The 14,949-nt window shown below is 37.3% G+C and overlaps 1 protein-coding gene across 1 annotated transcript; it reads right to left on the bottom strand.

Moving 5' to 3' along the window:
- Nucleotides 1-4,823: 4,823 nt before the first annotated feature.
- Nucleotides 4,824-5,300, bottom strand: LOC109217295. Its single transcript, XM_019381527.1, has 2 exons — nucleotides 5,124-5,300; nucleotides 4,824-5,042 (listed from the first exon to the last, which is right to left on the bottom strand). Exons 1-2 carry the CDS (start codon nucleotides 5,298-5,300, stop codon nucleotides 4,824-4,826), a joined length of 396 nt encoding a protein of 131 aa, XP_019237072.1.
- Nucleotides 5,301-14,949: the final 9,649 nt, after the last annotated feature.

Consider the following 14,949-nt stretch of genomic DNA (forward strand, 5'->3'; position numbering starts at 1 on the left):
TGTTTTGCACTATTGTGTGTTTTATGCCTTGTAGGTGTGATTCCGAGCTATATAGATGTTATGGAATGAATTTAAGTGATTTGAAGCTTTGAAGTCTGAGTAAAAGCTCAAGGAATTAAGCCGGGATCGTGTTCGGGGGTCAAATTTGATAATTAAGTACGACAAAGACTTGAGGAGGCATATTGTGCACTGTCTAGTGAAATAGACATAACTTTTTGTTCAGAACTCCATTTGGGCTCCACAATATATGGTTGGAAAGCTAACTCAAAGGGCTACAACTTTCATGTTTTACGTTTTTCCAAATTCCAAATGGAACAGGGTGAAAAACCGCGGATCCACTGCGACCGCGGCAGAACCGCGGTAGAAGATGGTCGCGGACAACTGAAGAATCAGAGGGCATGTTTGGCCGCGGTTCCACCGCGACCGCGGCAAAACCGCGGCAGGAGGCAGAAATTTCAGGGACTTATGTGCAAAATACGGGATTTTAAGCCCTAAACCCTATATTAAACCAAGGAAGCCGGCCAAGAAAGGGAGAGGACATATTTTGGACACAAATTAGACCTAAGGAGGCGGAGAGACACTACTTTAGGGTTAGACAACACCCTTGGAGGCAAGAACACATTGGGAGCAAGGTGGAGAATTCTTCTACGAGTTTTTCCTTCCTCTTCCTATTTTTCATTGTTGGTTATGACTTTTAGTATTGTAGTTTTACATACTATTATGAATGGCTAATTTATTATCTAGAGTTTTGATAGAACCTTTTGTAGGATAAATTCTTGTTATGTTTTTATATAATTGAGCCATATCTTTTCTCTATTTGTTCAACTACGTTTATATTGTGGTTGGTTGAAGAGCTCTCAATTAGCTATGCCTATTTAGTATGCATAACTCGGGAGAGAGTGCATATTTAGGTAATTATTGAACAACACCACTCCCAGAGTATATGAGGGATCAATAACCGAGGGTTTAAAGGTGGGATTAGGGATAACGAAGCCTTGGGTCCGATCTGAAGTGAGCTGTATTAAAAGCCATCTAGCGTAGCTTGGGAGAGTGCGTCTAGTAAATTATCGTAATTACTCGGGAGAGATTTACGGTAATAAGAGTGCTCATGATCGGTAGAGAATACTTAGGCGAAATTATAGAAGACATAGCGAGAAGGATTCCGACAATAGGGGAAATCATAACTCTAGACCTCCTTAATCTTTTCTCTAACCCTCAGTATCGTTAGTTGTTAATTTACTATTTTAATTTGTTAGTTAAGTAGTTAAACACAAGAATCTTAATGTCTATAAGTTAGGAATTGTTAGCTTGTCTTCTTGGTGATAGTGAACATCTGTAGCTAAACCTTAGTTCTCTGTGGGATTCAACTCCGGACTTGTAATCCGGATTATATTTGCAGCGACCGCTTAGTCCTTTTTATAAGGCATAGTTGGGCGTGATCAGTTCCCGAGCCAAACCGCCTCTTTGGCTGCCTCAGAGGCAGCCACATATTCGGCTTCCATGGTGGAATCAACAACACAAGTTTGCTTGATGCTCCTCCAACTTATGGCTCCACCTCCTAGAGTAAACACATTTCCTGAGCTGGACTTTCTAGAATCTCTATCTGATTGGAAATCCGAATCAGTGTACCCAATAGGTACAAGTTCATCCGAATGGTAGACTAGCATGTAATCCCTAGTCCTTTTCAGGTACTTGATTATATCTTAACCGCTGTCCAATGCTCTCTCCCAGGATTGGACTAAAATTTGATAACAACGCCAACGACAAAGCAGATATCAGGTCTAGTACTTAACATAACATACATCAGACTCCCCACAGCAGATGCATTGGGGACCGCCTTCATCTTTTCTATCTCTTCAACAGTTTTAGGAGACTGATCTTACGATAGAAATTCCATGCCTGAAAGGGAGAAATCCTTTCTTGGAATCATGCATGCTAAACCTGGAGAGTATTGTATCAATATAAAGAGCCCGGGATAAGCCTAATATACTTTTCTTGCAATCTCGCAAGAGCTTGATCCCAAGGATATGAGCCGCTTCTCCTAAATCTTTCATATCGAAGTGCATGAACAACCACTGTTTAACTGAATCCAACATGCCCACATTATTTCCTATGAGCAATATGTCATCTACATATGAGATTAAAAACGCCACTTTGTCCCCTTCCCATTTTTGGTATACACAAGACTCGTTAAGACATTGATCAAAACCAAAAGTTTTAATCGCCTTGTCAAAACAAGTGTTCCATGCCCTAGATGCCTGTTTTAGTTCATAAATGGACCTTTTAAGCTTACACAACATGTGTTCCTTGCCACTTTTCACGAAACCGTCTGGTTGCATCATATAGATGCACTCATCAAGACTTCCATTAAGGAAAGCTGTCTTGACATCCATTTGCCAAATCTCATAATCATAATGAGCAGCAATGGATAAGAGAATCCTTATAGACTTAAGCATGGCTACCGGCGAGAAGGTTTCCGCATAATCGATCCCTTCTTTCTGAGTAAACCCTTTCGCTACAAGCCTTGCTTTAAGTTTGCACTTTTTCGTCTACACCTCTCTTTTTCTTATAGATCCACTTGCATCCAATGGGTTTAACACCATCAGCTGGTTCTACAAGATCCCAGACTTGATTAGAGTACATAGACTCCATCTCTGATTTCATAGCAGCAACCCACTTATCGGCATCTTTATCATGTAGTGCTTGGTCGTAATTGACAGGTTCGGAAGTAGGCTCCTCGGGGATACAATCATATGATTCTCCCAAGAGCGTATAACAAACTGGCTGTCTTATTTCTCTCTCACTGCGACTACGCACTACATCAGTTGCAACTACACCATTTTGATTTTGTCGTTAAACCACATCATCATTAGGAACCTGAGTCTCCATGCTATCCACAGGGATATCAATGACTTCTTCCTGTTGTGCAGTCTGCTCAACATAACTCCCACTACTTTGTGGTAGTATGACTTCGGGCACTTGTTCTTGCGGGACACTAAGTCTATTGACATTTCTCCCACTATTAAAATGCAATGGTATGTCAAAATTGACTTCCGGGGTTTGCATCTGGTCGTTTTGTTTTTCAGATGACTGAGTTTCCATTCCTTTGCTACGTTCCTGTAAAACGAGTTTACTTCTAGGAACATGGTTCATCAAATAGTCCTCTTCAAGAAACTTGCCATTTGTGCTAACAATTTCCTTCTTCTCTTTAGGACAATAGAATAAATCACCTTTCGTCCCTTTTGGATAACCTACAAACACGCATACGTCCGTTCTTGCCTCCAATTTATGCGTTTTCCTTTCAGCACATGTGCCGGACAACCCCAAACTCGAATATGCCGCAGACTAGGCTTGCGCCAAGTCCACAATTCAGTAGGGGTCAAAGGTACTGACTTTGAAGGAACTAAGTTCAGAACATAATTCGTTGTTTCTAAGGCATGTCCCCAAAAAGACGAAGGCAAATCGGAATAACTCATCATTGATCTAACCATTTCCATAAGAGTCCTATTTCTTCTTTCAGCTACACAATTTTGTTGTGGAGTTCCAGGTGCAGATAATTGAGATGTAATTCCACATTCTGATAAATAACTAATGAAATCCGCAGAGAGGTACTCCCCACCATGTTCAAATCGTAGTGTCTTGATATATTTATTATGTTGCTTTTCAGTCTCGGTCTTAAATTCTTTGAACTTTTCAAAACATTCAAACTTTCAAAGCAACAAATAGATATATCAATATTTTAAGTAATTATCTGTGAAAGTCACAAAATACTCAAAATCACCTCTTGCTTGGACATTCATTGGACCACACAAATCAGAATGAATTAACTCTAATTTATCACTTGCTCGATTTCCTTTTGAGGGAAAATTTCGTTTTGTCATTTTTCCTTCTAAACAAGATTCACAAGTTGGTAGTGCCTCCACTTTCAATGGACTTAAAGGTCCATCCTTGAACAACCTTGAAATTCGTTTAGATTTATATGACCCAAACGCAAGTGTCATAAATACGTTTCACTCAATTCAGAAGAACGTTTTCTCTTATTTGGTAAATTAACATAATTCAGTTCTTTAGGTTGTAACGGTTTAGGAATATAGTCAACAACAAAAAGACCATTAATCAATGTAGCCGAAGAGAGATAACGTTTATCATGAGTAATAACACATTTATCAATATCATGAAAATTAATGTCATAACCATCTCTCATAGCGCTAGAAACCGAAATTAAATTCCTTCTAACGGAAGGTACATATAATGTGTCTTTTAAAGCTAAAACTCTAACACTACCAAACAAAATACTAATGTTTCCTATTGCTAAATCTGGGTTGCCGAACCATCTGATTGATAAACATTGATTTCTCCTCTACTTTGCTGCCGCGTTACCTGAAACCACTGCAGATAAGTGCAGACATGATTAGTGGCTCCCAAATCTACACACCATGACATCGTAGAAACAGCCGCTAAAAGAGTTTCAACGACAAGTAGATGTAAATCACCTGGTTTATTTTTTAGCTTGGCCAGATAAGTCGGACACTGCTTCTTATGATGCATAGGCTGTTTGCAGTGACAACACTTGCCCTTAGCCTTTTTCACACCAGCAGTTGCGCCGCCAATAGAGGGTTTTTGAGTCTTTTTCTTCTTTTGACCGCCTCTCATCTTAGAAGCAGAACCTGCCTCAAAATTCAATGCCATAGGAGGAGCTTGTTGCTTGATAATAGTCTCTGCCGACTGCAGCTCATTCAACAATTTCGCAAGTGACAAATCCATTTTGTTCATGTTATAATTAAGGCGAAACTACTGAAAACTGTCAGGCAGAGGCTGCAGGATCATTTCAACCTGCGCATCCTTATCAATGTTAGCTCCAAGACCTCCAGTTCATTTATAAGACTCATCATCTTCAGAACATGATCCCTAACCGATAAACCTTCAACCATTTTGGTATTTAGAAGAGCTTTCATGGCAGTCTGCTTAGCCGCACGATTCTGATCTCCAAGCATTTCTTTGAGATTTTCCAGAATGTCATAAGCAGACTCCATCGACTGATGCTGATGTTGCAGAACATTTGACATAGATGCCAGAATGTAACACCGCGCCATCTCATCAGCCTTGACCCATTTCTAGCAAGCTTTTTGTTCGTCATCCGTAGCATCATCTCCAGGTTTTTCTGGAAACACCTCATCGAGCACAAATTTGTACTCTTCAGCAATTAGGACAATATCCAAGTTTCGTTTCCAATCAACATAATTCGAACCCTCAAGTTTGTTTTGAGTAAGAATAGTAGTAAGGGGATTGAAAGCAATCATTGTTAATCTGGGAGACAATTAAATTAAATAGATCAAAATGAGTCATGTATTATTAGAATATTAAAATTCAAAACACACTACATATATATAATCTATGCACCTTGAACAACAAATTTCGATGGGAAAAAGCTATTCTTGCAATATACATATATAATGACAGATTATTCACTCCATGAATTTAGACTGGCCATACTCAGATGGAGAGTAAATTGTTAAGTTAAGTCAAGTGAATATCAACATTCAATATATATACTAGTTCCATTGAACAAACATGCATACTCAGATGGAGAGTAAATACAAGTAATCAACAACTAGTATAACCTAGTAATTATCCATAATGAGTTTATCAGATATGAAAGAAGACCTACGTCAACGTGTAAAAATATAATATCACTAAAATTTTAACCCTGGAGTCCATACGAAACGATCCCTACCACCACTGGATTAAAAAGAAACTTAAAAAAGTTTTGAAAAATTTCCAGAAAATTAATAAAGCGTCCAAAACACCATCTAAACGACCCCGAAAGCCCAAAAAATGGCTTACATCATGAGCAAAGCTGATGTGTATTGCTCACTGGCCCGTTTAGCATAGACCTGCCAAGTTTCAGGTCAATCGGAGTCCGTCAACGTGTTGACCTCCGATTTTCTGGCAAATTCGGCCAAATAGTGACTTTTGCGTTTTTCATGGATTAATTTAGTTTTCAGATTACTCTAATCAAATATCATCAACTTTAAGCACATATTACATGATTTTTAGAATAATCATAACATTCAGAACAAATATTCATGTTAAAAACAACGCAGTTTTACAGAATCCAAAATAATCTTTGCATGTAATTCAAAACTTGCATATTAACATAATACTAATTTTATTGTTCATCCTAATTATTTTATTAGACGTGAGTAGGCTCTGATACCAATTATTTGAATATATATCACAGCGGAAGCAATCACAGTATCATATTCACGTGTGAATTAAACAATTAGCACATACGGAGATTATTCGAGTTACCTCTTGAAGCGTGAACAAAGCAAATCAATATCCGTCTCCAGTCCCAGAGTTGCAAGACCTCAGCAAACTTCCACAGTCTTCTACCGTGTTACCCAACTAATATCTGCAAAGAGAGAACTTCGGGTGAGCGAAATTCAAGGAAGAAAATATGTGATTTTTCAATGTAAAAACGGTCAGCCATATACCATGTATATAGCTATGTTTTTTAGGTTAAAACCCTTTTCCAAAACCTTCTAGTTTTTCTTTATCCACTAAGGAAAGATTTCCTTTATTTCCTATTATTTAGGCACAGTAGAGACCACATAATTTAATTAATAAGGCTTCCTATTATGGAATTAAATTCGAAATTTGAAATTAATTTCTTCCATAATAAATCACGAATTATTCCACTAAACATTCGTAATTGCACTACGTAGTTCAATTTCGAAATTCTTCCATAAAACCTTATTTAACTCCACATGTTAAGATTCAGATACTAACCAATCAAATTAAATTACTGACAATTTAATTTATTGATTACTTCCTTTAGACCTTCACTTAACTTATTTCATGTGTCGGATACAAATCCACCGGCCATGTTTACACATGAAAACTTATAAGCTTTCATAAAGGAGTATCATCAATCTCAAAAATCGTGACATGGATTCTATCAACTAATTATTAATTATCATTATTATCCAATTTACCAGGCTAATTGACCCACAAAAGAATCTCGCCTTTTAATAAATCAAAACAATAAATGATATACACAACTAATAATAATTATATCAAGATTAGGAGTATAAGTACATTGAGTGGACTAGAGAAATTATTTTATTAAGTCAGTATAAAATATCTATCTCTACTTGATCCGTTCAATACATACAAAATGTACTAGCACAAGAAGTTGGAATTAAACCATTCCCATAATTAAGATAAATTATATTTAATCTTGTGCTACAACCATTCCGATGGTTTCTCCAATTCCATCATTAGATTGTGAACATAGACTTCATGAATTATAAGAATCGATAATTTAATCTTCCGTGTATAAGCTAAACTTTATTACCAAGTACTACTCACATATTTTTATTAAGTGGAAAACTATATCAAAATTTAGAGGTAAAATAATGCTTGGCTCTGCAAAAGAAACAAATATACCCTGCTCTACAATGAGTGAGTTGTGGTGCAAGTGATGGGAAATGATAGAGAATGTATGCAAGTTTTCATGAGAACTTCGATTATTTAAATTTTGGATTCTGAGCAAGAAATTAATGATTCTTTCAGTAGGAATTCAGAATTCATATGGCACTTCATTTGCAAAATCCTAAAGTACATCAGGAATAATTGCAAAAACCTTCATCTCTTGTTCTAAATTGCAGTGTTTATGCTTGCCTGAGCAGAGGATCTATTGGAAATAATTTCTCTGCCTGCACAAGACAGTAACTAGGTCTGCATACACAATATCCTCTCCAAACCTCACTTGTGGAAATTAAATGTTATTATTGTGACACTACATATTATGCCAAAGTTCATATACTGTATTTTATTGTTTGTATTTTTGCGTGAACAAAAAAAGAAGAGAATTTCGGTCTGCGGGGCATGCACATAGGACACAGGTAGTTGCAACTTATGCATCCAGAAACTGTTGGGATATACTATTAACCATGCGGTTTAGACATAGTATAATATTTTGTTCATTATGAAACAATTGTTTATTTAATTTATTCAATTCAATAAAGCACTGTTTTAAATAGATCATTTGTAACATGTGTGTCCTTTTAATTATGTAGTAGACAATTTAGTGTATGGAGTCTTAGCTCATGCACAGAAGATTAAATTGTTGGTTCTCATAATTAATAAACTATGTTCACAATCGAAGATATTATCGGACAAAATATCTTGATGATTGTAGCACAATATTATTGTATAATTTGTCTTGATTGTGGGAGTAGGTTTACTCCAACTTCTTGTGCTAGTATACTCAGTGTATATTGAACGGACCAAGTAGAGAAAAGGTGTTATTGTACTGAATACATATAAAATATTTTCTCTAATTCATTAAATGAGCTTATACTCCTAATCTTGATATAATTGTTATGATCGATGTAATTTATTTATTGTTTTGATTTATCAAAAGGTACGACTCTATTTAGAGTTAGTATATACCTAATAAATTGGACAATAACAAATAACATTTGTGAAATAATAATTAGTTTATAGAATCCATGACTTGGTTTTGGGTTTGATGATACCCCTTTATATAAGCTTATAAGTTTTCATGTGAAAACTCGGCCGGTGGATTTTGTATCCGTCACATGAGATGATTTAAGCGGAATTATAAAGGATTTAATTAGTTAATTGAATTAAATTTTCAGTGATTTAATTTAATTAACTGGTATATGAAATCTTAACATGGGGAGTTAAAATAAGTGTTGATGAATTTTCGAAATTCATATTGAGGAGTTCAATTGCAGTTTTTTAGTGGAATAAATTGCAATTAATTATAGTAAGATCTAATTCATGCCAATTTCGAATTAGTACTATAATTAGTAGCCTCTTATTATTTCTGTGGTCCCTGCTATACCTAGTAAAACCTGGACAGACTTGGGTAAAAGTAGCTTGGGAGAAAAGTTACCCTTTTGAGTTAGAGTAGGATTCTACTTGTAGAATCCTACACGATTTTGGGCTTCTTTTTTAGGGCTTAATTTCGAGTCTATAAAAGGGAGACAGGTTTCACCTAATTATCTACCCTAGAGTTGTATTGTTCTTGCCCACCCAAAAGCAAAGTTGTCCAAGGCTTTACTAGGCAAATAGCAGAAGACTGCAGCCCTGGATTCTTGCTGCTTGGAAGATTTGTGCAACTACTTCAAGAGGTTAGTGTTCTTAATATCGTTATTATTGCGTTGTCTAGTTTACATGTAATTGATGTCTGGTAAGAATACTTGCTTCCGCTGCGCATGTTCTAACAATTGGTATCAAAGCCGTCTTACATCTAACTAGGTAATGTAATACAACATGCATAGAGTAATATTAAAACGTGTTATTTATTGATACATGTTTCGGATAATTATTCTATGTTAAAAACGTGAATGTTTTGTATGATATTCTGTAATTTTGGATTAATATACAGAATTTTTGGATTAATTCTGTCAAAACACGTTTTTCTCTGAAATCACGTATTAAATGGCCGCGGTCCAGGCGTAACCGCGGAAGGACCGCGGCAGAACACTGCCTCTGATTCTGAAGGCCCCTCTGGCCACGGTCCGGGCGTAACCGCGGTAGGGCCGCGACAGTACATGCAACCTTCAGAGCCCAAATTGCAAAACACGGGATTTTACCCCCCTAAACCCTAAATTAAACGGGTTCTAAAGTAATATAATGAATTTATATGTTGACATAGGTCTTCTTCCATATCGGATAAATTCATTATAGATGATTACTGTGTCTTTAGCCTCTAGTTATTTCATTACTTGTATTAACTCTCCAATTGAGTTACATGTTGATTGAATGAAACCAGAGTTTTATAAAAAGTGATATTTACCTATCTTAAATTAACAGTTTACTCTCCATCTGAGTTGGTCCTGTTTAAATTTATGGGGTTAATATCTGACATCACTCATATATTTTGCATGAATAGTTAAGTTTCCCTAACGAATCTAACTGTTCAATGAGCATGGTTATATGTGTAATGTGTAATTTTGAATTTAATCATTCTTAATACATAACTAATGATCTATTTAATGTGAATATCTCCCAGATTAACCATGTCTTCATTCAACCCACTTACCTCAATTTTGAAAAAAAATAAGTTAGAAGGACCGAATTATGTTGACTGGAAAAGGAACCGTGATATTGTCCTAACTGCTGAATGTTACAAATTTGTAATCACTGAGGAATGCCCAGAGATGTTCGGTGAGCAAAATCAGCATCAGTCTATGGGGTCTGCTTACGATATGCTCGAAAGTCTCAAAGAGATGTTCGGTGAGCAAAATCGTGCAGCTAAGCAGACAACCATGAAAGCCTTTTTGAACACAAAGATGGCTGAAGGATCATCGATCAGGGACCATGTTCTGAAGATGATGAGTCTTCTGAATGAACTAGAGGTCCTTGGAGCTGTGATTGATAAGGAATCTCAAGTTGAGATGGTCCTGCAGACTCTGCCTGACAGTTTTCAACAGTTTCGCTTGAACTATAATATGAACAAAATGGATTTGTCACTAGCAAAATTGTTGAATGAGCTGCAAGCGGCAGAATCTATTATTAAACAACAAGCTCCAGTTGTGGCACTCAATGTTGAGAAACCTTCAATTTCTAAGTCGAAAGGCAAAAAGAAAAAGAAGAAGGCTCAAAAGGTTCTGGCACCTGGTGGTGCGGCTGGTGTGAACAAGCCCAAAGGCAAGTGCTATCATTGCAAGCAACCCGGGCATCACAAGAAGCAATGCCCTGCCTATCTGGCAAAGTTGAATAACCAAGGTAATTCAAATTTAAATGTCGTTGAAACTTATTTAGCGGTTGTTTCTACCATGTTTTGGTGTGTAGATTTGGGAGCCACTAATCACACCTGCAATTCTTTGCAGGGGTTTCAGGAAACGCGACGGCTAAGTGAGAATGAAGTTTGCGTTTTTCAAGCCAATGGCGAGCCAGCACCAGCTTTAGCTTTAGGAGATATTAGTGTTTCGTTTAGTAGTGATAGAGTTTTAGTTTTAAAAGATGTTCTCTATGTACCTTCCATTAGAAGGAATTTGATTTCGGTTTCGAAAATAATGGATGCTGGTTATAATGTTTATTTTGCTAATAACTCTGATGTTATTAAGTTTAATAAACGTTTTATCTACAAAGCTGCTAGAGTACATGATCTTTTTGTTCTTGATATATCTCCTCATGTGCAACAACAACCAAAAGAACTAAATAACATTAATCAACCACATAAAAGAAAACGTATTTCTGAATTGAGTCAAACTTATTTATGGCACTTACGTCTAGGCCATATAAATCTAAATAGGATTTCGAGATTTGTCTCTGATGCACCTTTGAGTTCGTTGAAAGTGGAGTCACTACCAACATGCGAATCCTGTTTAGAAGGTAAAATGACCAAAAGACATTTTCCCTCAAAAGGAAATAGGGCCAGTGATAAGCTAGAATTAATTCACTCTGATTTGTGTGGTCCTATGAATATGCAAGCAAGAGGTGGTTTTGAGTATTTTGTGACTTTCACAGATGATTACTCAAAATATGGATATATTTATCTGTTGCGCCGTAAGTCTGAATGCTTTGAGAAATTCAAAGAATTTAAGACGGAAACAGAGAAACGACATGATAAATATATCAAAACATTGCGATCTGATCGTGATGGTGAATACCTTTCTGCGGAGTTCATAAACTACTTATCAGTACGTTATCAGAGTAATGGATTACAATCTCAATTATCTGCCCACCACAACAAAATGGTGTGGCAGAAAGAAGAAATAGGACCCTTATGGGAATGGTTAGATCAATGTTAAGTTATTCCGATTTGCCTTTCCTTTTGGGGATATGCTTTAGAAACAGCAAACTACATTCTAAATTTGGTTCCTTCAAAGTCAGTACCTTCAACTCCATAGAATTGTGGACTGGGCGAAAAGCCACGTTATGGCATATTCGGGTTTGGGGTTGTCCAGCACATGTGCTTAAGGGAAAGCGGATAAATTGGAATCAAGGACAGAAGTATGCATTTTCATTGGATATCCAAAAGGAACAAAAGGCGGTTTGTTTTATTGTCCCAAAGAAAAGAAGGTAATTGTTACGACAAATGCCAGATTTTTAGAGGAGGACTATCTAACGAACCATATTCCTAGAAGTAAACTAGTTTTACAGGAATTAAAAAATGGAATAACTAACGACTCATCTCTTGAACGTATCCCGGAAGCCAACATTGACATACCACTACATTATCGTAGTGGGAGAAATGTCAATAGGCAGCAGATTGCACAAGAACAATTGCCTGACATCTCACTACCCCAAAGTAGTGGAAATAATGTTGAGCAACCTCAGATTGTTGAGCAACCTCAGGTTGTTGAACAACCTGAAATTGTTATGCAACTTGAAGAATCCGAAAGCCTCTCTCGCCGCGGTCCCGGCGTAACCGCGGTAGGACCGTGGCAGAACAATGCCTCTGGATTCCGCAGGCCCCTCTGGTCGCGGTCCTGGCGTAACCGCGGCAGGATCGCGGCAGAACAGTGCCTCTGATTCTGAGAGCCAATCTAGGAGGGATCCTGCAATCCAGGAAGAAGTCAATGATATCCTAGCACCGCTTGGTGTGGAAAATAACATTGAGGCTTCAGTTCAAGGAAGTGGTGATGTCATTCAACAACAAAATCAGCCTCCACCTGTAGTGACTAGTCGTAGTGGGAGAATTATTAGAAAACCTCTCCGGTTTGCGCTCTTGGGAGAATCTTATGATAGAATCCCTGAAGAGCCTAATACAGAACCTATTAATTACGACGAAGCACTACATGATACAGATGCTGATAAATGGGTTGATGCTATGAAATCTGAAATGGAGTCCATGTACTCAAATCAAGTCTGGGATCTTGTAGAACCACCTACTGGAGTCAAACCCATAGGTTGTAGATGGATCTATAAGAAAAAGAGAGGAGTGGATGGAAAAGTGCAAACTTTTAAAGCTAGGCTTGTCGCAAAAGGGTTTACTCAAAAAGAAGGGATCGATTATGAGGAAACTTTTTTGCCAGTAGCCATGCTTAAATCCATAAGGATTTTCTTATCCATTGCGGCTCATTACGACTATGAGATCTGGCAAATAGATTCAAGACCGCTTTTCTAAATGGAAGTCTTGATGAGTGCATCTATATGGCACAACCAGTTGGTTTCATAAAAAGTGGAAATGAGCACATGTTGTGTACATTAAAGAAATCCATTTATGGATTGAAACAAGCTTCTAGGGCATGGAACACTTGTTTTGACGCATCGATTAAGACATTCGGTTTTGATCAATGTGAAAATGAGTCTTGTGTCTATAAGAAGTGGAATGGAGATAAAGTTGCATTTTTGGTTTTGTACGTAGATGATATTTTGCTCATAGGAAACAATGTGAGCATGTTGAATTCAGTAAAGGAATGGTTGTCCTTACGTTTCGATATGAAAGACTTGGGACAGGCAGCACATATCCTTGGGATCAAGCTTATGCGAGATCGCAAGCAAAGGATAATAGGCTTGTCCCAAGCACTTTATATTGATACTATTTTCACCAGGTTTAGCATGTAAGATTCCAAGAAAGAGTTTCTCCCCTTTAGACATGGAATCTCTCTGTCAAGAGATCAGTCCCCAAAAACGACTGATGAGATAGAAAAGATGAAGGCGGTCCCTTATGCTTCTGCTGTAGGGAGTCTTATGTATGCAATGCTATGTACTAGACCTGATATCTGCTTTGCTGTTGGCATGGTTAGCAGATTTATCTTAGTTGCCCAATTCTTACCTAATGTATAAGCAAATCTCAATCTCCAATCAATGGCAATTCTTGAATGTTTATGTCAATAGCCATCTTGAACCCTAAGATGCAGGCTTCGTACTCAGCCATATTGTTGGTGCACGGGAACCTAAGCTTGGCAGACACTAGATAATTCTGACCGGTTTCTGATACTAGGACAGCTCCTATGCCAACTCCTTTGAAATTTGCTGCTCCGACGAAAAACATTCTCCAACCATTATAGGATTCTGCAATGTCTTCTCTTATGAATGACACCTCTTCGTCAGGAAAATACATGTTCAGGGGTTCTATTCTCCATCCACGGGGTTTTCGGCCAAGTGATCTGCTAGTGCCTGTCCCTTGACTGCTTTCTGAGTTACGTAGACAATGTCGAATTCACTCAACAGGATTTGCCACTTGGCNCTGATTCCACCATGGAAGCCGAATATGTGGCTGCATCTGAAGCAGCTGAAGAGGCTGTTTGGCTCAGGAACTTTCTGAAAGAGCTTAATGTGGTTCCTTCGGTTCAAGCACCAATTGTACTCTATTGTGACAATAGCGGTGCAGTTGCAAACTTGAAGGAACCAAGAAGCCATAAAAGAAGTAAGCATATTGAGCGTAAATATCACTTAATCCGGGACATAACTCAAAGAGGTGATGCAAGAGTGTTAAAGATTGCGTCGGAGGATAATTTGGCAGACCCGTTTACAAAGAGCTTGACACAGAAGATTTTTGACAAGCATGTAGAAGGAATGGGTGTTAGAATATTAGACGCATGGTTATGAGTCAAAGTGGGAGATTGTTGGGATATACTATTAACCATGCGGTTTAGTCATAGTATAATATTTTGTTCATTATGAAACAATTGTTTATTTAATTTATTCAATTCAATAAAGCACTGTTTTAAATAGATCATTTGTAACATGTGTGTCCTTTTAATTATGTAGTAGACAATTTAGTGTATGGAGTCTTAGCTCATGCACAGAAGATTAAATTGTTGGTTCTCATAATTAATAAACTATGTCACAATCGAAGATATTATCGGACAAAATATCTTGATGATTGTAGCACAAGATTATTGTATAATTTGTCTTGATTATGGGAGTAGGTTTACTCCAACTTCTTGTGCTAGTATACTCAGTGTATATTGAATGGACCAAGTAGAGAAAAGGTATTTTTGTACTGAATACATA

The sequence above is a fragment of the Nicotiana attenuata genome, unplaced genomic scaffold (genome assembly GCF_001879085.1).
Source record: "Nicotiana attenuata strain UT unplaced genomic scaffold, NIATTr2, whole genome shotgun sequence".
Lineage (NCBI taxonomy): Eukaryota > Viridiplantae > Streptophyta > Magnoliopsida > Solanales > Solanaceae > Nicotiana > Nicotiana attenuata.

Bases quoted from the DNA above. Each gene is read 5' to 3' on its own strand.
- LOC109217295 (XM_019381527.1), bottom strand. From the start codon at position 5,300: ATGATTGCTTTCAATCCCCTTACTACTATTCTTACTCAAAACAAACTT. The intron at 5,043-5,123 runs GCTTGCTAGAAA...CTGCAACATCAG, and splicing joins CTACGGATGACGAACAAAAA to CATCAGTCGATGGAGTCTGC.